General features: G+C 42.5%; 1 protein-coding gene across 3 annotated transcripts; it reads right to left on the bottom strand.

Moving 5' to 3' along the window:
• Positions 1-455: 455 nt before the first annotated feature.
• On the bottom strand, positions 456-24,098 carry LOC310783851 (uncharacterized protein). 3 transcript variants are annotated; one of them, XR_014553105.1, is made up of 4 exons: positions 24,023-24,098; positions 22,957-23,061; positions 22,201-22,790; positions 456-849 (listed from the first exon to the last, which is right to left on the bottom strand). XR_014553105.1 is itself a non-coding variant. In XM_083644758.1 (3 exons), the coding sequence occupies exons 1-3, from the start codon at positions 24,075-24,077 to the stop codon at positions 22,456-22,458; spliced, it is 495 nt and encodes a 164-aa protein (XP_083500884.1). In that variant the 5' UTR covers positions 24,078-24,098; the 3' UTR covers positions 21,719-22,455. The 3 variants fall into 3 exon arrangements, 1 of the variants encoding a protein (XP_083500884.1); XR_014553106.1 differs by lacking the exon at positions 456-849 and adding an exon at positions 21,178-21,707; XM_083644758.1 differs by lacking the exon at positions 456-849 and having other exon boundaries at positions 21,719-22,790.
• Between the last annotated feature and the right edge of the window lie 26 nt (positions 24,099-24,124).

Here is a 24,124-nt window from a genome sequence, read left to right as displayed (position 1 = left end):
GGCACATTTGAGAAAACTTGAGATGAGTGAAAAGTTCTGCTACAAGCTCTATCCACTTCCTCGTTTAAATTATGAAACTAACACCCTTCTGTCATAAAATAGATTCTATGTTCCAGGTCACTGGATTTCAGTGTGACTCATTTCATTGTGAATTATTTCAAGAGTCAATGTTATAGTTTGTAGATGTGAGTTACAGGTAATCATCTTTTCAACAAAAAAATAGTTCTGGAAATATTATCTGATGCAATCCTTTTCCCAACAAGACTTCATAATTATCTGATATCTTTCGTATTCTGAATGGTTATGTTATGAAATTATAATAAAAAAATCTAAACCCCTCTGAAATATATTGTTGTGGCAACAGACTGACGCAGCAACTGATCAGCAACACTGAAACACACCTAACAAAACGGATGGAAAAATAGACAAAAAAAGACAATGTCATTTGATGATAATCTGCAGTGTGACTTTAATAAAGACAATTTCAGCCAATAAGCATGGACAGTATAATAGGCCCTAACATGTTGATTGTTGTTTTTATGCTATCAGCATGAAGATATGACAATTATAAAGACATTATAGCTGCCATCACATAATAACAAGTATAGTAGCTACAAAAACAAACATTCCTGCACATGAAAAATAAACTTAAAATCAACAGCAGCCTTATAGAGATATCTCTGCTGGGAACTCTGGTCAGTGAGAAACAGTCCCACCTGCTCTGGTCTCTGTACACTCTGCCAATCATCTCTGTGGCCAAATAATCACATTTGGTCTGAACTTAAAAGTATCAATCACAAACTATTCCTTTATATGCTGAACATTTTAATTTTTGACTGATGTTGATCACTGTTGGGGTTAGAAAAGTCACATGTAATATATTACTTTTAGCAGTAACTCAGTAATATAAATTATTACCAATAGGATTTGAGTAATATTATACCAGTTACTTTGTCAAGTAGTACAAGTTACAAATTGAGTTCCATTTCTTTAAATCAGAGCACATAAAAAAAGATACAATCATTTCCTAATCAAATTGTGTGTTTTTATGCAAATAACCACTATATATGACAATAACAAAGCAAAAGGATAACATTTAGAACTTTGGACAGTTTACACTGATTTCGAGACATTTAAATTATTTTTGGGGATGTTCCGGGGCGGCAATGTCATTCTGCAACGGCAGTTATTTTGGTGAAAGTAATGCAAAAGTAATGTAATAAGTAACGAGTTACTCTACACAGACAGTAATATTGTAAAGTAACTTATTACTTTCAAATGAAAGTAACTAGTAATATGTAGTATATTACATTTTGAAAGTAACTTGCCCAACACTGATGTTGATACAGTAAATGGTGCAATACAGTAAGTGCTTAAAAACTGTCCAGCATAAGAAAAAACTAGAACGACCGCACCGCGGATTTATGCCTCCGCCATTAGTTAATTATTGAGTCCAAATCGCCATTTGAGGCAAATTGGAAGAGATTCCGTCAAGGCACTCCTGAGATGTTGCGTTACAGAGCTTGGAAATTGGGTGTGTGAGGTCACAGTGACCTTGACCTTTGACCACCAAAATCTAATCAGATCATCCTTGAGTCTAAGTGGATGTTTAAGGCAAATTTAATGAAATTACGTCAAGGCGTTCCTCAGATATCGCGTTAACGAACATCGGACAGACGGACGGACGGACATACGTACGTACGGACGGACATACGTACAGACGGACGGACAGACAACAGGGATCCATAATGCCTCCGGCCTGGCTATCGCCGGCGGAGGCATAAAAAGTAGTCTAAATAACAGTGAAGTATCTGTTGAAGCAAGCACTAATAAGTTACTTCCACCCTCGCTTGTGTGTGTGTGTGTGTGTGTGTGTGTATGTGTGTGTGTGTGTGTGTGTGTGTGTGTGTGTGTGTGTATGTGTGTGTGTGTGTGTGTGTGTGCGTGGGCGTGCGCGTGTCTGCGTGCCTGTGCACGTGCCTGTATTGGTGACTGTGCCCTCCTGCACTGTTCTAACAGATGAAAGTAAGGCTACACAAGAATGCGAACAGCAGAGGGAACACACTCAGTTTCACAGCCCAGGCAGAGTTACCCGAGGCAGATTTACCCGAGCTAGAGTTACGAGAGCCAGAGTTACACAAATCAGATGTACAGCAATTTGCTGTGGGTGCTGTAAGACCCTTCATCAGTTGGAGTGCTGGAACATCCTTGAACACCAGGTCTATCACTTGGACTATCCCTTGGCCTTTCTGACACGCCGTCTCATCAAGACCCAGTACCCCACAGGCAGCGAATGAAACGTTCTTCATTAGGAGGAGAGTCCCTAGATGAAAGAGAGACCCCCCCATATTAATAACATTTTTATTGTCTTTGATTAGCTAATTTGAGAGATCTCATGAAGTTTAAAATAGAAGGCAGCATTAATATAACCAGTCATGACTCCTGGCAATTACGGTACACAATCTTTGTGCAGCCTCCATCTACAACATGGGACTCACCTGTCACTCTAACGCAGACTTTCACATTGTCTTTACACTCTTTTTCAGTGTATTTGCAGCCCGGTGTCCTGCACTGATAACACTTTAGTGTGGCGGCAGTGGGAACTGAAATAGAGCAGAGTAGGAGACAAGCAGCAGTCAGAGTTGCTCACGGTCAATAATTGAGTGGAGCACATGGAGAATTTTAGGAAACACAAAATGGGAATATGATGGAAGATGGCAGACAGCCCTTGTCATATGTGTGGCAAAACCTATTCAAATAAATAACAGGCATTAGAGAGTATAGAAATGTATTTTCCTCAGAAATGAGAAACATACTGTAGAGGTGATAGCTGGGTATAATTGTGACACTTTGAACTCTTTGGTGTATTTTCCAGCTTGTCTAAATTTGATTGGAAGCCAAATTAATTACTGATTAAATACATGTACCACTTGACAACTTGTGACAACTGTCACATGTTGTGCACTCAACACCATTTCCTTTTCAATTATCAGCATAAAAAAACATCCTTCTCCAAAATCAACATCAACAGCCACGGTCAGATAATCCTTCACCCATTCTGGGATACATAGAAAAACACAAATTCTGATCATTTTTTTAAAACTTGTATGATGTAAATTAGCGGCTTAGTCAATTAAATAAATCAATAATAATAGTAGCCTAATCTTCCTATGCAGCCTAAAATCGCACACACAAAATCTAATTTATTTTAGAAAATAGTAAATTCAAAGCTATTCCTTTCATGTGTCAGAATATACAGTTATTTTGATTTCTTTATGAGGAAAATGCACAACACAGGCTCTCTCATTTTACATGATGATAATGAAGTAAATTCAGAAACAGTTCTGAAAAACCATGAAATCAAATTGAGCAGAGTTACTGGTGTCGAAGACGGTCCAGATGAGAGCCAGGATCAGCTTCAGCTTCATGGTGATGAGCAAGTGAGCAGATCAGACGGTCGTGATGATGGCAAGAACACGGTACCTCACGGGGGGGGGAGGGCATATGGGTGGGCCTGGCTGGGCCTAGGCCCACCCACTTCTTGCCTATAGGCCCATCCAATCACAAGACTTTAAAACCTCCAATGGTGGTCATTGGTGGTCATTGAGTATGCACTTCATTCACTTAACCTTGTCTATTGATATATTATGATCTTTTGCACATCACTAACAGTTAATAGGCTGCCTATAGCACACACATGTGTCATAGGAAAACAGTTTAATAGCTAAATCCTTGTATAATTGTACATAAGAATCAGATCAGGAATATGATTCAGAGAGTATGCACTGCATTATCACAACCTTGTCTGTTGGTATATAGATAACGGAGTTTATGTGTGATTTTGATTCATTTGACTGCAGTATTATTGTTTATTTTAATTGATTAAATCCTTCTTCTTTTTCAAACAGAAATGTATATTTTCTGTGTGTCATATACATAGGCAATGTATGATGTAGGCTACAAAAATAAACCTTTTTCGATGTATTTTAAAAACATACATTCTCACATATTTATTTTGAATGATAAACATCCAATAGAGTTCTGAAAGTGTATGTATATTTTTGTCAAGCTGCCAATTTGAACACACAACTGTCCAGTGTCCAATATTTGCCACAATCCAAGGGACTGATGCATACATGGGCAAAATGCGGCCCCAGGGCCGGACCTGGCCCCTGGACCATCCCAATCCGGCGCCCAAGGTCCTCCAAAAAAAACAAAACGACTCCCAAAAACTCAATAAAAGGCAGAATTATGTTCATAAATCTCATCTGCTACAGCCATTTGATTTCTATCACTATTATATCAGGAGAATAACAAGAATTTACCAATCACAACGGGAGAGAGGGTTAAAAATTGGGAGACTCCCGCGAAAATCAGGAGTGTTGGCAGGTATAATCTCCAATGTGTGGCTCTTCGCCCACTTGATGTAAGTCAGTATGGCCCTCTGGAATTTTTTTTTGCCCACCCCTGGACTAATGGCTCAGTTGCAGTGTTAGAATTGAAAGAAGTGTTTGTGACTATGACTGTGGAAAGATCTCCATTATTGAAATACAGCAAGAGGATTGGTCGTATATTTGTACGAAAATTCATAAATGTTCCTCCAACCATAAGTTAGCTTTATTTAACTCATTGAGTGCCAAAGACGACTAAAGTCGTCAATTGCGTTTTTTGACGGTGGGATGTGGATCAAAGCCTCGTGCATCTGCTGTAAAAATATTGTAGCTATTGAAGGTGTATAACCTATTTTACGGACCCATTAGGTGGCGACAGTGCTAACATGCAAACATCGACTTGGACTCAAGCATGGACTGATTCGATTTTGGTGGTCAAAGGTCAAGGTCACTGTGACCTCTCGAACACCATTTTCAGGCTTGTTAACATGATATCTCAGGAATGCCTTGACGGAATTTCATCAAATTTGCCTCAACCATTAACTTGGCCTTAAGGATGAACTGATTACATTTTGGTGGTCAAAGTTCAAGGTCACTGTGACGGGAACACCATTCCCAAGTTCGTTAACGCGATATCTCAAGAATGGCTTGATGGAATTTCTTCTGATTTGACATAAACATCGACTTGGACACAAGGATGAACTGATTCCATTTTGGTTATCAAAGGTCAAAGTTCAAGGTCACTGTGACCTCACACACCCAATTTCCAAGCTCTGTAATGCAACATCTCAGGAGCGCCTTGACGGAATTTCTTCCAATTTGCCTCAAATGGCGATTTGGACTCAAGAATGAACTAATGACGGAGGCATAAATCCGCGGTGCGGTCGTTCTAGTTTTGTAACTCTAACCAAGATAATATCACATTGTTTACATGTATCTATTCCCCTTTCACCTCTTTTGGGAACTTGTAGGTCTGATAGGTGGGATACATATGGAAGCAAATACGTAGATCTTGCCCTGTTGGCAGCTAGGAAATGCATAGCTTTAAATTGTAAAGCATCCAACCCCCCAGCAATAGTTCACTGGTGGAATGAACTCTCAAGTTACCACATGTTGGACATTTGTTATAAGAGTAAACGTAGATGATCAGACTTTTCCAAAATATGACAATCACTGTCAGTAGGCTAATCATGGTAGGAGCGGAGTGCATTGTTTTTAGGGCTGTGCCCGAATACCATTTTTGGGCTTCAAAGCTTCAGTGACAAGTATTCCAATAGATTTGAAGCTTCGACGGGGGCGCGGGGCACGTAGTGACAATGAGAGGCGAGGAGAAAAATCAGACTTCAAGGATTTTCCTTTTTATTGACATGAAAATGGATGGAAAAAGGATATGTCCTCCAAATAACATGTGAGTATGAACAACTGTGGACAACTAACATTAGTATTTTGAATTTGATGCTATGCTCTGAATGGTTCATAGAGTGTTCAGATTCACCCCCTGTCCATCTCCCTGATTTTGTCTCTCTAACCACCTCAATCTACTCTCAAACACCTGTATTTCTCAGTCTGTCTCTCATCTTTCCATCGAGTAAAGTCCACTCGTATCTCGTGTGTTCAACAGTGTTGGGCAAGCTACTTGGAAAATGTAGTGAGCTTAAAGCTACCAGCTACTGTACATTAAAATATAGCTTCACTGCCCCGGTGACGTTGTAGCTAGGCTACAAAGAACTAGCTCTATGAAGAACTACACACATCACATTGATATCCTCTTTACTATGCTGTGGCTTTACAATGATCAAAACAATTATTGTCTCCTTATATATTGTGCATACAGAATTCAGTCAATTCTCTCTCACTCTTAATGAAGAACATTCACGTATCCAAACACAAAGAATGAACCGACATATCTTTGGAGGACTCTCCCTTTCTCTCTCATTTATTTAATGACCAAACACAGCAGCAGAGCAGGGAAGTCAATGTACAACCTTATGTATACCGTACTACTGTACAGCTTCTATATTCAGAATATCAGACATGCGCCTATCCCAACAGCAGAACAGCGTAACAGTCCGGCACAGCTGCTAAATCAGACGTGCCCAAATTGTTTCGTATGAAGAGCCAAAATGTATCTGGATGGAGGGCCGTGGGCCAAAAATAAATGTTGTTACGTGAAATTACATTAGATTAAAATGTATTATAATTTAAAAATCAAAAAATACATTCTCTAAATAATGATTAGAACTTGCATTAAAAACTTGTATTAAAGTTAGATTTAGACTTCAGCTTCAACATTTTCAAAGGGAAAGACCTTTCTGACAGAAAGTGCATGCGACTCAAGGTGTGTAGCCCTAACCCTACCCATAGACCAGATATCATATTCAGATATGTTGAGGTCAGAGGTCAAGGGACCCCTTTGAAAATGGCCATGCCAATTTTTTCCCTCGCCAAAATGTAGCCTAACTTTGGAGCATTATTTTGCCCCCATGCTATGTTGACATGGTTGGTACCAATCGATTCCTTAGGTCTTCTAGTATGGTCTAAGAACCATAGGCGGATTATGACATGACGTGCGCCTGGGCCTGGAGCCCTGGATACATAAAGCCCCACCTCCCCTCAATTAAGGCCAGAATAATAACTAAGACTCTGGGCCAGGTTTATCCATATATCGCATCGGGCAAGTGCCCGGGGGCACCAGCCAATTTGGTAAATAGTAAAATGGTAAATGGACTGCATTTATATAGCGCTTTGCTTTACAATGTGCCTACATTCACCCATTCACACACTGAAGGTGGCCAGCTGCCACGCAGGGTGCTGGCACAGCCATCGGGAGCAATTTGGGGTTCAGTGTCTTGCCCAAGGACACTTCGAGGAGCCAGGGATCGAACCACCGACCTTCTGGTTGGTGGATGACACGCTCTACCTCCTGAGCCACAGCCGCCCCAATTTGGCTTGTTGGGAGGGCACCACACATTCAAATCAATTATTTAAAAGCTTCGTCAAATTTTCTTTATATATTAGGCCTACTCCGCGGCCGAAATTAATCTTCAATACTAAAAGAATATATGCATAATGAGAAAGAATCGTGATTGGTGTGTAGGTGCCCCCCCCATCCTCTCCATCACATTTGAATGTATCCAGTTCAAGCATTTTGTGTGGTGAGAGAAAACATGTTCACCAGAAGAACTGCTAGGAAAGGTAGGCTGAAAACTACTTCCCCAAGTGTGCTCACCACAGTCAGGCTTTTCTTAACCCTGCCTGTTAACTGTGGGTGAGAGACCTTCACAATTGAAAGATCTCTGTCTCTCACCTTGTCACTAACTGTAGACTAAGGGTGAGAGATGGTTTGAACTGGACGTGCGGTTTGTGATGCCTAACCATAATTATGCAACCATAATAACAGATGGCATATGGATTGCAATATATGGCCCATTCCTTTAAAACTGGGAGCGAAGGATTTCACGGTTGAGTGAGGTCACAGCCGAGTTGTCGATGTTCCATCTATACAGTCGGCAAACCAGCCTGTAGACTAAGGGTGAGAGATGGTTTGAACTGGACGTGCGGTTTGTAATGCCTAACCATATTAGGCAACCATAATAACGGATGCAATCACACATCCCTAGCTAGCTTGTTGGCTCATTCATCTTTAGCCTTTATGCCGTTCATGTTTACATTAAAAAAATTAAGATATTTATTTATTTACATACTATATTTTACATAGTTATTGCAGTTTGGATGAAATGTTTACCTTCAGACTCAAGTATGTCTAAGCATATTCTTCATTTGGTCTGGCCCAAGGACTTGAAGACGTGAGATTTCTGCCAAAGTCGTTCTTCATATTTAAGGCCTATAATCACATCTCATAATGAAATATTATGGCTATATTATACAGTACATTTCCTGAATCCATGGAGTCCTGGGAGTATTCCAGGTTTTGTGTTTTGTGTCTCTGATGTTCCTTGATTCCACAGGGCTAAAAGAAAGTATATAGTTTAGGCGAAAATTGTTGAAAAATGTGTGTCATTGACAGTTTGAAGAGCTATATTTGTCAGAAAAAGTCACACCTGGCGTTAAGCTAAGAAGGTCCCCTTTAAGATAGGACCAAACACAATATTATAACACATTGAAAAAAGTCCTGACCATGAGCTACACAAGGTTATGCACCAGCATCTTAACATGCAATTTACTTAGGGGTTGTTAACTTCAAGAGCTGATAACCGTGTGTCAGCTACCACTAAGGAATGGCTATCATACCAAAGTATCTACAGACATGTATCTTATCAAAAAATTTAAGCTGCCACCTTAAGTTTTGCCACCTTGAGTGGTACCGGAATCTGGTCTGGCCCATGGACTATCTCTCCCAATTTTACCATCTAGTAATTGTAATTGTCCCCATGAATATCAGTGGCAAACCTGTAGGCCTAGTCCAGATGTATGTAAATTGTATAAAATAATATTTTACCTGGGCACTTCACACAGACTACCCGAAGTAAAGACACCGGAGCACTCTTTTCCGTCTGCACGTTTTAATAGAAGGGGCTGACTGACGTTTCGACAGACAAGTCTGTCTTCCTCAGAGTCAAGCAGAACACTGAAAAATGGGAGGTTTATATACCCTCCTCCACAGTGATGTCATTAGCAGCCATTTTGAATAATAATAATAGGAAAAACAATGACACAAATATGACATCAAACAATTTACAAATGGGGATATGAATGTGGGGGAAAAAAAATGTATATATATATAATACATATATCACTGTTTTCCCAAGGACGATAGGCTATATCGAAGGGGGAAAAAACCACAAATCAACATATACCCATCACTATTTACAGTATTTACATGTTCTAAATAAAGACTTCCACTAAGAGTCAAAAGGAGAACAGAGAAAAGAAAGACTGTTCTCTCTGTTCTCCTTTTGACTCTTAGTGGAAGTCTTTATTTAGAACATGTAAATACTGTAAATAGTGATGGGTATATGTTGATTTGTGGTTTTTTCCCCCTTCGATATAGCCTATCGTCCTTGGGAAAACAGTGATATATGTATTATATATATATACATTTTTTTTTCCCCCACATTCATATCCCCATTTGTAAATTGTTTGATGTCATATTTGTGTCATTGTTTTTCCTATTATTATTATTCAAAATGGCTGCTAATGACATCACTGTGGAGGAGGGTATATAAACCTCCCATTTTTCAGTGTTCTGCTTGACTCTGAGGAAGACAGACTTGTCTGTCGAAACGTCAGTCAGCCCCTTCTATATTAAAACGTGCAGACGGAAAAGAGTGCTCCGGTGTCTTTACTTCGGGTAGTCTGTGTGAAGTGCCCAGGTAAAATATTATTTTATGCATATTGTCCTCCACTGTTGAGCACCAGGACCCTTTTTATTCCAAACCTGGCTGAAGCGTGCTGGACTCTATTACGTATGTAAATTGTATGTATGTCATGTAAATTCCCTGCACATTTAATGCCTATTTAACTTAGCCTGTACATTTCATGTACATTCATTGTAAACTCTTAATTAACTCTGACTGTAAATTCATGTAAATCCACTGCCTATTTAACGTCTATTTACCTCAGTCAGTAAATCTCATGTAAATTCAACATAACATATTTATCATCCACAGAACAGTTCACCACTCATGTACATATTCTATTTGATTGCAATTGCAACTTTGTGATTGTCTTTAGTTAGCTTCCTACTTCTTATCTCTGTATATTGATGTGACCGCTACGCTGCATACAGACACTAAGACAAATTCCTTATGTAACTTGCATACTGTGGCAATAAAAGTGATTCTGATTCTGATGTGCTGGAATTCCCTTTTCTTGATCACTGAGATCAAATTGATTGGGGGGTGTAGCTTTGATGTACAGTAGCAAGTTACTTTTATTTTGGCATGTAGCCTGCAGCTTAGCTTGCTACATTTTAGTCTAGCAGCAGAGGCCCTCAGATTTTGAGGTAGGCTACCACACCCAAAATTTTATTTTGATGCTAAATTAGTTTTTTGGGGTTAATCTTTACCTCTGAAAAAGAGCCAAAATACAGGCCAGTCCGATTCCTAGCCTCGCCCACTGCGTGTGCCCGCAGCCTCACCCACCCTGCAGCTCGCCTACTGCGTGTTGCATGCAGCTTGGCTGCTACGCGGCCTCACCTGTGTGACAAAGTGGGTGAGACCTCTCCGTTTCCTCACCACTATTGTCTCATAAATATTCACATTATCCCCTTAATGTTCATATCATACATACATACATGCATACATTGTTCAGTTGGCTATAATTTATCTTTTCTTTGTAACAGTTGCAACATTTACTATACTAGTTTTGTTTGTGTTCGCATTATGTTAGTCACATCAAAGTACAATGATAAGTTAAAGCACACACAGAGCCATGTTCATGTCATTCACCTTTATTGATTTGCAGTATATAAACCAGTGTTTCTTTGTCCTGCCATGCTGCTCACCAATTGTTTGTTCTTGTTCACACAGATACACCATGTTGGCTTGGTTGGGAGGGAAAGGGCTCCGCCCAGCACTTCTGCTGCATTTATACAGTCGGTGATGTCATCCTGACATCATTGGGGCAAACCAAGCAGAGGGGTTGTCTGATTGTTGAGTGTTCATTTTGTGGAGTTATGATACTCTAAAGTAATGAAGAGATTACAAAACATTCTGTTACTAGTTATAGTTGTGTGAATAATCTGTCGTTTAACTTTGAACATGCTATTTCAAATCCTTGTGTAAGGGAAAAGAGAAAGATCACCTCCAGTGGAATGGTGTAGGCTGAAGAGAGCCAGGAGTCAATGGTCATGCTATAAATTCATTTGGTTTTCGTCTCCTCAGGAGAGAGGTCAGGCGGTGCTGCCCGAACACGAGCCATTATTTAAGTTTCATTATGAAGTAACTTTGCATTATTTCCTTTGTTCTGTTTGTTTGTTTTGTTTAACTTGCAAGTATTTTGTTATGGGAGCACTATAAATAAATGCACCTCTGAGAAATGCAAACCATGTCCTCCATGCCTGCCACCTTCCTTGCCACTTTTGCTACACTACCTCACAACCTGCCCTATTGCATCACTGATGACATCATCATGGATGCCATCACTGATGCCATCATCACTGACGACATCGTGACTGAACTTATTCACCTTATGTAGCCCCACCCACTTGACCCACTTCACTTCCTGTCCAAAACACCATCTGTTTTACCTGGTCACTAGTACTGTCACAGGAAGTGTAAACACAATAGGAAGTAACTGGCTGTGTTGGAACATAAGGGCCCAATTCCAATCCGCCCCCTTACTGCCTCAAGCCCTTAGAGGCGCGTTCACGTGAAGGGAGTGAGGGTTTAGGGATGTCCCACGGTGAAATCGCAAAGTGAATGAGGGCTCGGAGTGAGCCCTTTCTGCCCCCTTACCGTAAGGGAGCAGCTATGGCCACTTACGGAAAGGGAATTGCCCACAATGCATAGCGTTGTGATGTATAAAACGGGGAAGGCTGCAAATATCTGTCAAAAAAATAAAACACGCGCGAAACGAACGCGGTGTTTGCGAGTGCGCTGGAATGCCTTAATTGACAATGAAACATTACATTAATAGGGATTTCAGATTAGACAAAAATATTATATCAGAGGAATGCAAGTAGTTATTTTACACAATCCTAGAATAATCATCGATCATTTCTATTAGGTCTACAATTGCAATCCACAACTTTTTTGATGAATGAGAAATGGTTTTACCGAATGTGTATTGTACAGTATTGACATTGTGTATAATGTTGGGTGACATGTCATTATTATGCTTATTTTAATTATAATTACACATGTTGCAGATTGCAGATTTTGCAGTAGGCTACATTTATTTTTAAATGAGCTGTTGTCCACTCGGAGCCAGAGCCTGGATGAGAACAGACTCATCTGGGAGTCTATTCCTCAAAGCGTCTTGACAATAAACAATATATAGCGAACCCCAAACGTGCCAGAGTCAACATCATCTTGTCAAGTGCAAAGGGCTCTGCTGTCCCAATCATCACTGATCATCACTGATGACATCACATCATTAATTAGGGCAATCACCTAATAAAAAAATCCGGCTCCTCCAGGTCAGTCCGATCGCACGTAAAACGGCATAGCTGTGGCCGGCCAACAAAAATGTAAACAAACATTGCCCACTTGCTCCCTTTTAATATAGATTTAATATAGAAGAGGTGAATTAATGTAAATTAATGAAAATATACAGTTATTTTAAAGGATTACTGGTTCAAAGAGATCTCTGTCAATCCTCCCGAGCTGCAGCCAGCTCTGAAGATCATGCACAAACTCTGTGTGGATCTTTTTAATTTAAGATGCCTTTTGGTTTGTGCAGTTACAACTGAAAGACATCTTGTAACTTACAAAGACCTGTGAATAGTGTGTTGTCCTGATCACCACAGTGATGTACTGTGCACATTGATGAAGGCACATTTGAGAAAACTTGAGATGAGTGAAAAGTTCTGCTACAAGCTCTATCCACTTCCTCATTTAAATTATGAAACTATACCCTTCTGTCATGAAATATATTCTATGTTCCAGGTCACTGGATTTCATTGTGATTACATTTCATTGTGATTACATTTCATTGTGAATTATTTCAAGAGTCAATGTTATATCGTTTTTAGATGTGAGTAGGAATCATCTTTTCAACAAAAAAAAGAGTTCTGGAAATATTATCTGATGCAATCCTTTTCCCAAGAAGACTTCATAATTCTCTGATATCTTTGGTATTCTGAATGGTTATGTAACCCACTGTATTTGAATGCAAGAATGTCGAATTGCAGTGGTACATCAATTCTAGGTTATGGAGACTGGCTGTACTTTGTTTAAACACTCTGATGGAAGGAATAAGACAAGATTCAATGAGCCACGTTTTACCCTTTATCTAAAGGATTAATGGTGGTGATATGCACAAGAAATTTGTACAACGCTGACCTAACAGAGGCCAGAAAGGAAAATAATAAACAAATAAAATGGATATCCAAACCTTTTTTCTTTGTGTGCACTCAGTTCAATAAAATAATAATTGTTCCACTCCTACCACTACTACCAGGGATCAATGTTCATGGGCAGGAAGGGGGGGGGGGGGGTGTTGGTATGGGCGACGACAGGTGGTTGGTGTAGTTGGGCGTGGATCCGTGCTCTCTCAGTTCAGAATGGGGTGTACAAAAAACCAGTCAGGACTCTTCTCTCTCTCCTCTCGTGCAACGAGATGAACGATCTTCTCCTCCCGTTTCCACTTCGGAGCGGAATCCTCTTGTTTATTTCTGTCAGGTAGACTAGCGTCAATCCTCCTTTGTATCGTCTTTCTCCGTCTCCAGTCCGGATCTTCTTCTTGTATCTAAGTCTTTATTTCTTCTCAAGCATCTATATTTTACTTCTCAAATCATTTCTCTCTTCTGTCTATGACTGACTTGCACCAAAACAAATGGACTCAGCCAGGCCGCTCTGTCTCTTCTGTCGCGTGTCCCGATGACATCACTGCCCGTCGCACCAGTGTTGCCTTCAGGGGGTGCCCGTCGCACCAGTGTTGCCTTCAGGGGGTGTCAGAAATAGCGGCCGTGAGATAGCATGGGCTACATACTCCCCCCCTAGAACGCATGAGTCTCTTCATGCGTCTGCCATTGGGCAGGTCCCTGGAGGAGGCCTTCCAGACTCTTGCAGAATGCAGAAATAGCCAGAATCAAGGGCCTCCCAAGGCTATCGTAGTGCAGCCTATCAGGTGGATGTCGTGGTCTGCTCGACCTCCTGATTTCAGCTTGTGGAGCTATGTATTCTGACTGTTCATATTGAGACGGAGGGTTGATGGGTGCGGCTACTTTGTCCTCTACCGCTGTAAGGTCCGATCCGTCATCACACTCATGTAGTTGATCCGTGTCCACATATTCCTGAAGCTCTCCATGGAGGGAGTGGTCCAGGGTATGGCGGACACTGTCAATGACGGCTTCTAAGTTCTCAGCAGTAGGAGTATGATCTGAGTTTGATCTGAGCCGGTGGGGCCTCCTTTCGATTCTCCGTTCCACATTCTTGATGAAGGGTTCCCTCACAGCCACTTGAGGCCTGTGTACCACCACGGGCTCCTCTTCATCACTGCTGCTGCAGTCAACCTCCTCTTCATGGCTCAGTGTGTTGCCTCTCGTACCCATTGTTGACCACTCTCCGGATCTCAACTTCATCGCCTTAGAGGGCGCCTTTCTCTCTGGTCCCTTCACATCGGTGAGAGGTAGGAACCCACATGGTAAAAGGAGGTCCCTGTGGAGGGTGCGCAGAGGGCCGCCACCTTTTTCCGGCTTAACAACATAAACTGGTCCATCTCCCATCCTCTTCTCTACTATGTAGATTTCCCTCTCCCATTTGTCCGCAAGCTTGTGTTTCCCTCTGATGTTGACATTTTGCACTAAGACTCTGTCACCTGCCATCAGTTCTGCTGCTCTAACCTTGGCATTGAACCTTGTCTTGTTCTTCTCTCCCATTTTCCGTGCACTCTCTGCAGCTAGAGCATAGCTTTCTCGCAGCCGCTCCCGAAGACTCTTCACATACTCAGAGTGGGTCGTGGCATGATTCCCCTGTGGCTTGACTCCCAAAATGAGATCTATGGGGAGGGTTGGTTGCCTGCCAAACAGGAGCTCATACGGCGAGTAGCCCGTGGTGTCGTTCCTCGTGCAATTATATGCGTGGACAAGGGGCTTCACAAAGTCCCTCCAGTGATACTTGTCTTTGTCCTCCAGAGTTCCAAGCATGCCGAGCAGGGTCCTGTTGAACCTCTCAACTGGGTTCCCGCGGGGATGATAGGGGGTAGTCCTCACTTTTTCTGCTCCGATCAGGGAACATAGCTCTTTGATGGTGTGACTTTCAAAATCCCTCCCCTGATCGCTATGAAGGCGGGCAGGGAACCCATAGTGGACGATGAAATTCTCCCAAAGCGCTTTAGCTACCGTTCTTGCTTTTTGGTCTTTTGTGGGAATTGCCACGGCAAACTTGGTGAAATGGTCTGTGATCACCAATACATTTCGCGTATCTCTGTTGTCGGGCTCAATAGACAAATAGTCCATACAGACCAATTCAAGGGGGTAACTTGTACTGATGTTCATCATTGGAGCAGCCCTCTCGGGGTTTGTTTTTCTTCTGAAGCACCTTTCGCATGTGCGGCACCTCATATCGACTGCTCGAGCCATATTTGGCCAGTAAAACCGGGCTTGGGCCAAGTTAAGGGCGCGTTCAAAGCCAAGGTGCCCCACTTCATCATGAACACCTTCTAGTGCCTTGGTTCTGTATTTCTCTGGCAAGACTAACTGGTAGCTTCTGTTCCTCTGTCGATATATCTCCTGAATAGGACTCCATCTTTGAGTTCGAGTCGGTTCCACTCTCTGAGGAAGGTCCTCACCTCCGGTAGCTCCAGCCTAACCTCTCTGAACGAGGGTTTAATGCCTCCCTCAATGAGTTGGATGACACGCCTTATGGATGGGTCTGCCCTCTGTGACTTATGCCAATCTCCTTGCGTCATTCCTGGAATAGTCCCTTGTGCAAGGCAGGTGTAACTCTGGGGAATGGCGGAGGGGCTGACCGCTAGGGATTCTGCTAAGGCAGGGAGTCCCTCTGGATATCCACAGGGCTCCAGTCTCACTGAGTGTCTTTGGCAGAGGGCAGTAAAGGTATCCTCTGAGAGCACTTGGTGATTCGCATCCAAAACACGTTGACGAAGCTCCTCAATCCTCTCTTTTTCCTTGAGAAAAGCATCATCTTCCTGTGAGGGTTCCTGGGGGCGCCTTGACAGCCCGTCTGCATCTTGATTTGTGTTACCAGGCCGGTACTTTATATCGAACCGGTATGTTGACAGCGCCGCTAGCCAGCGGTGGCCTGCTGCATCGAGTTTGGCAGATGTCAACACGTAAGTGAGAGGATTATTGTCAGTGAGAACCGTGAAGTCTGTGCCATACAAAAAGTCATGGAACTTTTCACACACAGCCCACTTCAGTGCCAAGTACTCAAGCTTGTGCGTCGGGTAGTTGCGTTCACTTCTGGATAACCCTCGACTAGCATAGGCTATGGGCCTGAGTTTCCCTTCTTGCTCTTGATAAATGGCTGCACCAAGGCCTTCTCCACAGGCATCTGTGTGGAGAACATAAGGGAGGTTGGGGTCAGCAAAAGCCAATACAGGTGCTGAGGTCAGCCTGTCTATGAGTGTTCTGAAAGCGGTTTCGCAGTCCTGCGTCCATTCCCTTCCAAAAGGCTGGTTGGGGCTTTCTGAAGTGGGAGCCCTTTTCTTTTTATAGGCCCTTCCCCTTTTCCTTGGAGCCACGTAGCCAGCAGTGAGGCTATTCAACGGCTTTGCTATTTTTGAGTAGCCTTGTACGAAGCGCCTGTAGTAGCCTGCAAAGCCTAAGAAGCACTTAAGCTCTGCACGATTGGTGGGTCTAGGCCAACTTTTTAAGGCTGATATCTTCTCAGGGTCAGTGTGGACGCCATTAGCATCCACAATGTGGCCCAAGTACTTCACCGATGACTGGAAGAAATTACATTTGTCAGGGGACAATTTCAGCCCGTAGTCCCTGAGTCTGTTCAGCACCTTCATCAACCTGGTTTCATGCTCCTCCAATGTGTCTGAGAAGACAATCAAATCATCCAGGAACACCAAGACTTCGTCTAGGTGCAGATCTCCCACACATCTCTCCATTAACCGCTGGAATGTGGACGGTGCATTGGTAACACCCTGTGGCATGCGGTTGAACTCGAAAAAACCCAGCGGGCAAGTGAATGCAGTCTTGTGTTTGTCTTCCTCAGCGAGTTCGACCTGATAATAACCTGACTTGAGGTCCATAACAGAGAACCACTTAGCTCCGCTAAGGGCTGAGAAGGTTTCTTCAATGTTGGGGAGGGCGTAGGCATCTTTAATAGTACGCAGGTTCAGCTTCCGGTAGTCCACACATAGTCTGATCTTCCCATTTTTCTTTTTCACCACTACTATAGGGGAAGCAAATGGACTCTCTGATTCCCTTATGATTCCTGCCTCCAATAGCTCTCGGAGGTGCTGCTTAACAGCTTCTCTATCACATGGATGAATTGGCCGGGGCCTCTCCTTGAAGGGGGTTTCATCATTAAGACGTATCCTGTGTTTGACTGCAGAGGTGCGACCATGGGTTAAGTCGTCAACTGCGAACACTTCAGGTATGGTGTTCAACTTGACTATGATGCGTTTCCTCCACTCTGCTGGGATGGGTGAATTCTCCAGGTTGCATGATACTATATTGGAGGGGGTTCCGTATTCACTGTCTGAACACCACAGGATATAGGAGCGACGTCGGGTTTTACAGGCGTCACACAGTGAGCAGTCGTCATCTCCGCTATCACACAGTTTGGGCGTAGTGTGATGTCGTGTGAACTCACATTGCAAAGAAGAACAGGGACTTTGCTGAAAGACCGATAAGGGACGTCCACTAGTGTTGGTACCAGGAAGATGCCCCCTGGCAGAGGGGAAGTTGTAGGGGGCTCCATTGCGTATGACGGAAGAGGTGTGGATGCCTTCGTTCTAACACCTCCCAGTACACACACTCTTTGTCCGGCTGGAATGAGGACTGGGCGACGTCCAAACAATTTCACTGTCCTTGCCTCCTCTTCTTCACTGTGAGTCTGAGCAATGTACTGAAATAGCATGTGGCATTCAGCACTGAGTTCACACCCCTGTAGAAATTTCAGCCCTTCTCGTTTAACTCCATCTTGGTACAATCTGTCGAGTACATTGGTTCCAATCAGTAGGGGGATTTCACAGTTAGAGTCGCAATTAGGGACGATAAGAATCAGGGAGGAAATATTTTCTTCTATGCCAGTGACATTCTTTGGAAGTGTTATTAGGACTTGGGTGTAACCTATATAAGGGACACGCTGACCCCCAGCGCCCACAATCTCAAGTAGAGCGGTGATAGGTTCAACAGGAAGGGATGAGAGATGGTCTGTGTAGAAGCTCTCGGAGACTGTGGTGACCTGTGACCCGGTATCTAAAATACATTTACACTGGTTACCTTCAATAAGGACTGTCGTGGTGCAACGTGGCCCTACGAGACCATGGGGTAAGGGTTTATAGTCGAGGGGTGAGCTGTTTTGGGCATACTGTCCGGCCCTCACTACATTTGTTTTTGGGTTAGCTGACGAGGGACTAGATGAAGAAGAGTGCATGGCTTCTGAATGTCCCACAGCAGGAGCCACTACATGTTTAAAGAGAACTCTGGCTGGCCCTGGTGCTGCAGCCTCCATTGATCACGCCTTTCTCTGAGCTCAAGGTTCTTCTGGCGTACGGCAGCAGGGTTTGGTTCATTCAAACATAGGGCGGCAATGTGGCCGTCTTCCCCACATTTAAAACAGAACCAGGCTCGGGGCATGTTGGAGGGGTTCATGTTGGAGGGGTTCATATTCACCCTGTGGTTTGTCACATTTGAGACCATGCAGTTTCCCCTAACAGCATTTTCAATGGGGATCTCTACATGACAAAGCTCGTTGGGCCTTGAAGCTGGCTTGTAGGAAGCAACTTGTTTCTTTAGTTCAGCCACTTCCTGGGCGAGTTTCTGAGTCTCAGTTAGACTCTTTTTGGTTGCCTTTTGGCTTATATCAGTTTCAGTTTCTTCTAACTCCTCTTCACCATGGGGTAGGCCATACACGGTGTGCATGTGAGACATAGCTTTGGCGCTTCCAAGGTGCTTCTTCATTCTGTTCAATTTTGTCAACCGTCTGTCTTCCTGCTTTCTGAGAAGCAGCAACAACTTAGGGAAGGACGGGGGGTTAGTTTTCTTGTGCTCAAGCTGGAGTTCAATGAGCATTGTCTGATCCCAGCAACCCCTGCAGAATTGTCCGATGAGTTGCTTGTGTGAACCTTCAGCAGACACGCCTCCCCCGGTAATAGCTTTGTCGAGCATCAGGTGTAGGCGATTCAAGTAGTCTGAGGGTTTCTCGCCTGAGTTTTGATTTGCGCTTAGGAATGCTGCATACAGCTCTTCTCCATCTGCTACTGCCCCAAAAGCTGCATCAAGTTGGGAAAGGTACAGCGTGGGCGGGGAGTCGATGCCAAGGCTTTTGACAAGGTCACTAGCTGGGCTCTCCAAGATCTTTCTGACCTTCTGGGTATCTGGGCTTGAAGGGTCACTCAATAAAAGTTCTACTTGGGTGTGCCATGTCTCATAGTCAATTTCTCCATTTGGCTTTGGCGTTCTTCCCGAGAAGGTGCAGATTTTGCTGACATAGGAGGGCTGAGATTCGGTTTTTATTACATGCTCGACAATTACTCTCTGAACACTGGGAGGGTTGATGAGGCTCTCATCTAGGAAAGACGAGTTGTGAGGCGGCTTAGGCACTTCGTTGTTTACATGCTCGTCATTTACTGTATCATCACCACTCATTTGAAGGTTGCAGAGTTGAGTTTGGAGCATCTGGATCAGGCTGGCCTTGCTTATGCCTGCTATTGCTGCAGCAAACTTTTGCTCGTCCACTTTCTCTTGTTCTTGTATGGTGGAGACATGCCATGCTGCTTTATCATCAGGACTAAATGGTGTTTTGAAGAAGTCTGGATCTATGCGAGCCACAGATCTTTCATCTTTGTAATTTACCAAAACCCTCCCATTCGGTTTATCTGATTCATTAAGGATTCTTACACATTTCAGTACGTCACCATGTACCTTAAAGCTGTCAAAAATAAACTCTATGGAGTATGAGTCATCAATGCCAGAGACCAAAAGGCAGCTTGGCCCATGCATTTCATAGTAGTTGCAATATTCCATTTTGACATAAGGCTCCGTTTAGCATGAAAAATATTGTAATGATGAATATTCAGAAATATATGAATTCCTCTAATCAGAGTGTATAACCAGTCTCCTGGCTAGGCTCGCCACTTTTGTAACCCACTGTATTTGAATGCAAGAATGTCGAATTGCAGTGGTACATCAATTCTAGGTTATGGAGACTGGCTGTACTTTTTTTAAACACTCTGATGGAAGGAATAAGACAAGATTCAATGAGCCACGTTTTACCCTTTATCTAAAGGATTAATGGTGGTGATATGCACAAGAAATTTGTACAACACTGACCTAACAGAGGCCAGAAAGGAAAATAATAAACAAATAAAATGGATATCCAAACCTTTTTTCTTTGTGTGCACTCAGTTCAATAAAATAATAATTGTTCCACTCCTACCAGGGATCAATGTTCATGGGCAGGAAGGGGGGGGGGGGGGTGTTGGTATGGGCGACGACAGGTGGTTGGTGTAGTTGGGCGTGGATCCGTGCTCTCTCAGTTCAGAATGGGGTGTACAAAAAACCAGTCAGGACTCTTCTCTCTCTCCTCTTGTGCAACGAGATGAACGATCTTCTCCTCCCGTTTCCACTTCGGAGCGGAATCCTCTTGTTTATTTCTGTCAGGTAGACTAGCGTCAATCCTCCTTTGTATCGTCTTTCTCCGTCTCCAGTCCGGATCTTCTTCTTGTATCTAAGTCTTTATTTCTTCTCAAGCATCTATATTTTACTTCTCAAATCATTTCTCTCTTCTGTCTATGACTGACTTGCACCAAAACAAATGGACTCAGCCAGGCCGCTCTGTCTCTTCTGTCACGTGTCCCGATGACATCACTGCCCGTCGCACCAGTGTTGCCTTCAGGGGGTGCCCGTCGCACCAGTGTTGCCTTCAGGGGGTGTCAGAAATAGCGGCCGTGAGATAGCATGGGCTACAGTTATATGATGAAATTATATTAAAAATAAGAATCTAAAACCTCTGAAATATATTGTTGTGGCAACAGACTGTGGCAGCACCTGATCAGCAACACTGAAACACACCTAACAAAACAGATGCAACAATAGACAAAAAAAGACAATGTCATTTGATGATAATGTGCAGTGTGACTTTAAGACAATTTCAGCCAATAAGCATGGACAGTATAATAGGCCCTAACATGTTGATTGTTGTTTTTATGCTATCAGCATGAAGATATGACAATTATAAAGACATTATAGCTGCCATCACATAATAACAAGTATAGTAGATACAAAAACAAACATTCCTGCACATGAAAAATCAACTTAAAATCAACAGCAGCCTTATAGAGATATCTCTGCTGGGAACTCTGGTCAGTGAGAAACAGTCCCACCTGCTCTGGTCTCTGTACACTCTGCCAGTCATCTCTGTGGCCAAATAATCACATTTGGTCTGAGTTTGAGTTTGAGTTTAATCATTTTGGTCTGAACTTAAAAGTATCAATCACAAACTATTCCTTTATACGCTGAACATTTTAATTTTTGACCGATGTTGATCACTGTTGGGGGTAACTCATTACAAAAGTAACATATTACTTCTAGCAGTAACTCAGTAATATAACTTATTACCAATAGGATTTGATTAATATTATACCAGTTACTTTGTCAAGTAGCACCAGTTACAAATTAAGTTACATTTCTTTAAATCAGAGCACATAAAAAAAAGATACAATCATTTCCTAATCAAATTGTGTGTTTTTATGCAAATAACCACTATAGATGACAATAATAAAGCAAAAGGATAACATTTAGAATTTTGGACAGTTTACACTGATTTCGAGATGGTTTAAATTATTTTTTTGGATGTTCCGATGTCATTCTGCAACTGCAGTTATTTTGGTGAAAGTAATGCAAAAGTAATGTAATAAGTAACGAGTTACTCTACACAGACAGTAATATTGTAAAGTAACTTATTACTTTCAAATGCAAGTAACTAGTAATATGTAGTATATTACATTTTGAAAGTAACTTGCCCAACACTGATGTTGATACAGTAAATGGTTCAATACAGTAAGTGCCTAAAAACTGTCCAGCGTAAGAAAAAAAAGTAGCCTAAATAAGAGTGAAGTAGCTGTTGAAGCAAGCACTAATAAGTTACTTCCACCCTCGCGCGCGCGCGTGTGTGTGTGTGTGTGTACGTGTATGTGTGTGTGTGTGTGTTTGTGCGTGCGCGTGCGTGTCCGTGCATGCGTGCCTGTGCACGTGCCTGTATTGGTGCCTGACTGTGCCCTCCTGCACTGTTCTGTTCTAACAGATGAAAGTAAGGCTACACAAGAATGCGAACAGCAGAGGGAACACACTCAGTTTCACAGCCCAGGCAGAGTTACACGAGGCAGGTTTAGCCGAGTCAGATTTACCCGAGCCAGAGTTACGAGAGCCAGAGTTACACTTGGCAGGTTCACCCGGGGCAGAGACGCCCGATTCAGAGTTACACAAATCAGTTTTACAGCACTTTACTGTGGCTACTCTAACACCACTGGTCTCTTGGCCTATAACTTTGCATTTCTGATCTTCACACGCCATCTCGTCAAGACCCGCTAGCCCACAGTCAGCGAACAGAACGTGCATCTCTCCGAGAGTCCCTAGATGAAAGAGAGATCCCCCCCCCATATTAATAACATTGTTATTGTCTTTGTTCAGCTAATTTTAGAGATCTTATGAAGTTTAAAATAGAAGGCAGCATTAATATAACCAGTCCTGGCAATTATACAACCTTTGTGCAGCCTCCATCTGCAACATGGGACTCACCTGTCCCACCAAAGCAGAATTTCACATTGGCTTCACACGTTGTTGCTGTGAATCTGCAGCCCGGGACTTTGCACACATAACACTTTATTTTGGCGGCAGCGGGAACTGAAATAGAGCAGAGTAGGAGACAAGCAGCTGTCAGAGTTGCTCACGGTCAATAATTGAGTGGAGCACATGGAGAATTTTAGGAGACACAAAATGGGAAAATGATGGAAGATGGCAGACAGCCCTTCTCATATGTGTGGAAAAACCTGTTCAAAGCAATAACAGGCCTTGGAGAGTATAGAATTTAATTTTCCTCAGAAATGAGAAACGTAGAGGTGAACTAGCTGGGTATAATGTTGTGACACTTCGAACTCTTTGGTGTATTTTCCAGCTTCTCTAAATTTGATTGGAAGTAAAATTCATTAGTGATGAAATACCACTTGACAACTTGTGACAACTGTCACATGTTGTGCACTCAACACCATTTCCTCTGAAATTATATCAGCATGAAAAAACATCCATCTCTGAAATCAACATCAACAGCCACGGTCAGATAATCCTTCACCCATTCTGGGATACATAGAAAAACACAAATTCTGATACAATTTCTAAAAGTGCATGTGCACATTTGAAGTTGTATTGATGTAAATTAGTGGCTTAGTCAATTAAATAAATCAATAATAATAGTAGCCTAATCCTATACAGCCTAAAATCACACACACAAAATCACATTTATTTGAGAAAATAGTAACTTAAAAGCTATTTCTAACACACACAAAATGTTTAGACAACATGCTCCAAAACAATTATGTGACAACATGCCTCAACCAGGCATTCCTTACAAAGGTCCCTTCCTTGAGCACATACATGTATGTGTGTAGCTTGACTAAATGATTCAAATGTATTACAGTATCACGTTATAGCTGACCATTTGTTTCATGTGTCAGAATATAGTTATTTTGATTTCTTTATGAGGAAAATGCACAACACAGGCTCTCTCATTTTACATGATGATAATGAAGCCAAAGTAAATTCAGGAAACAGTTCTGAAAAACCATGAAATCAAATTGAGCAGAGTTACCGGTGCCGAAGACGGTCCAGATGAGAGCCAGAGTCAGGATCAGCTTCAGCTTCATGGTGATGAGCAAGTGAGCAGATCCGACGGTCCTGATGATGGCAGTAG

The sequence above is a fragment of the Poromitra crassiceps genome (assembly GCF_964638095.1).
Source record: "Poromitra crassiceps genome assembly, chromosome: 10".
Taxonomy (NCBI): domain Eukaryota; kingdom Metazoa; phylum Chordata; class Actinopteri; order Beryciformes; family Melamphaidae; genus Poromitra; species Poromitra crassiceps.
This window is presented reverse-complemented; position numbering and strand designations above follow the sequence as displayed.

What these genes read in the sequence shown, in the direction of transcription:
- LOC310783851 (XM_083644758.1), bottom strand. Translation starts at nt 24,077, where the DNA reads ATGAAGCTGAAGCTGATCCTGACTCTGGCTCTCATCTGGACCGTCTTC. An exon ending in CTGGACCGTCTTCGGCACCG is followed by an intron (nt 23,062 to 24,022) that starts GTAACTCTGCTC and finishes GCTCTATTTCAG; the next exon opens with TTCCCGCTGCCGCCAAAATA. An exon ending in ATTCTGCTTTGGTGGGACAG is followed by an intron (nt 22,791 to 22,956) that starts GTGAGTCCCATG and finishes TCTTTCATCTAG; the next exon opens with GGACTCTCGGAGAGATGCAC.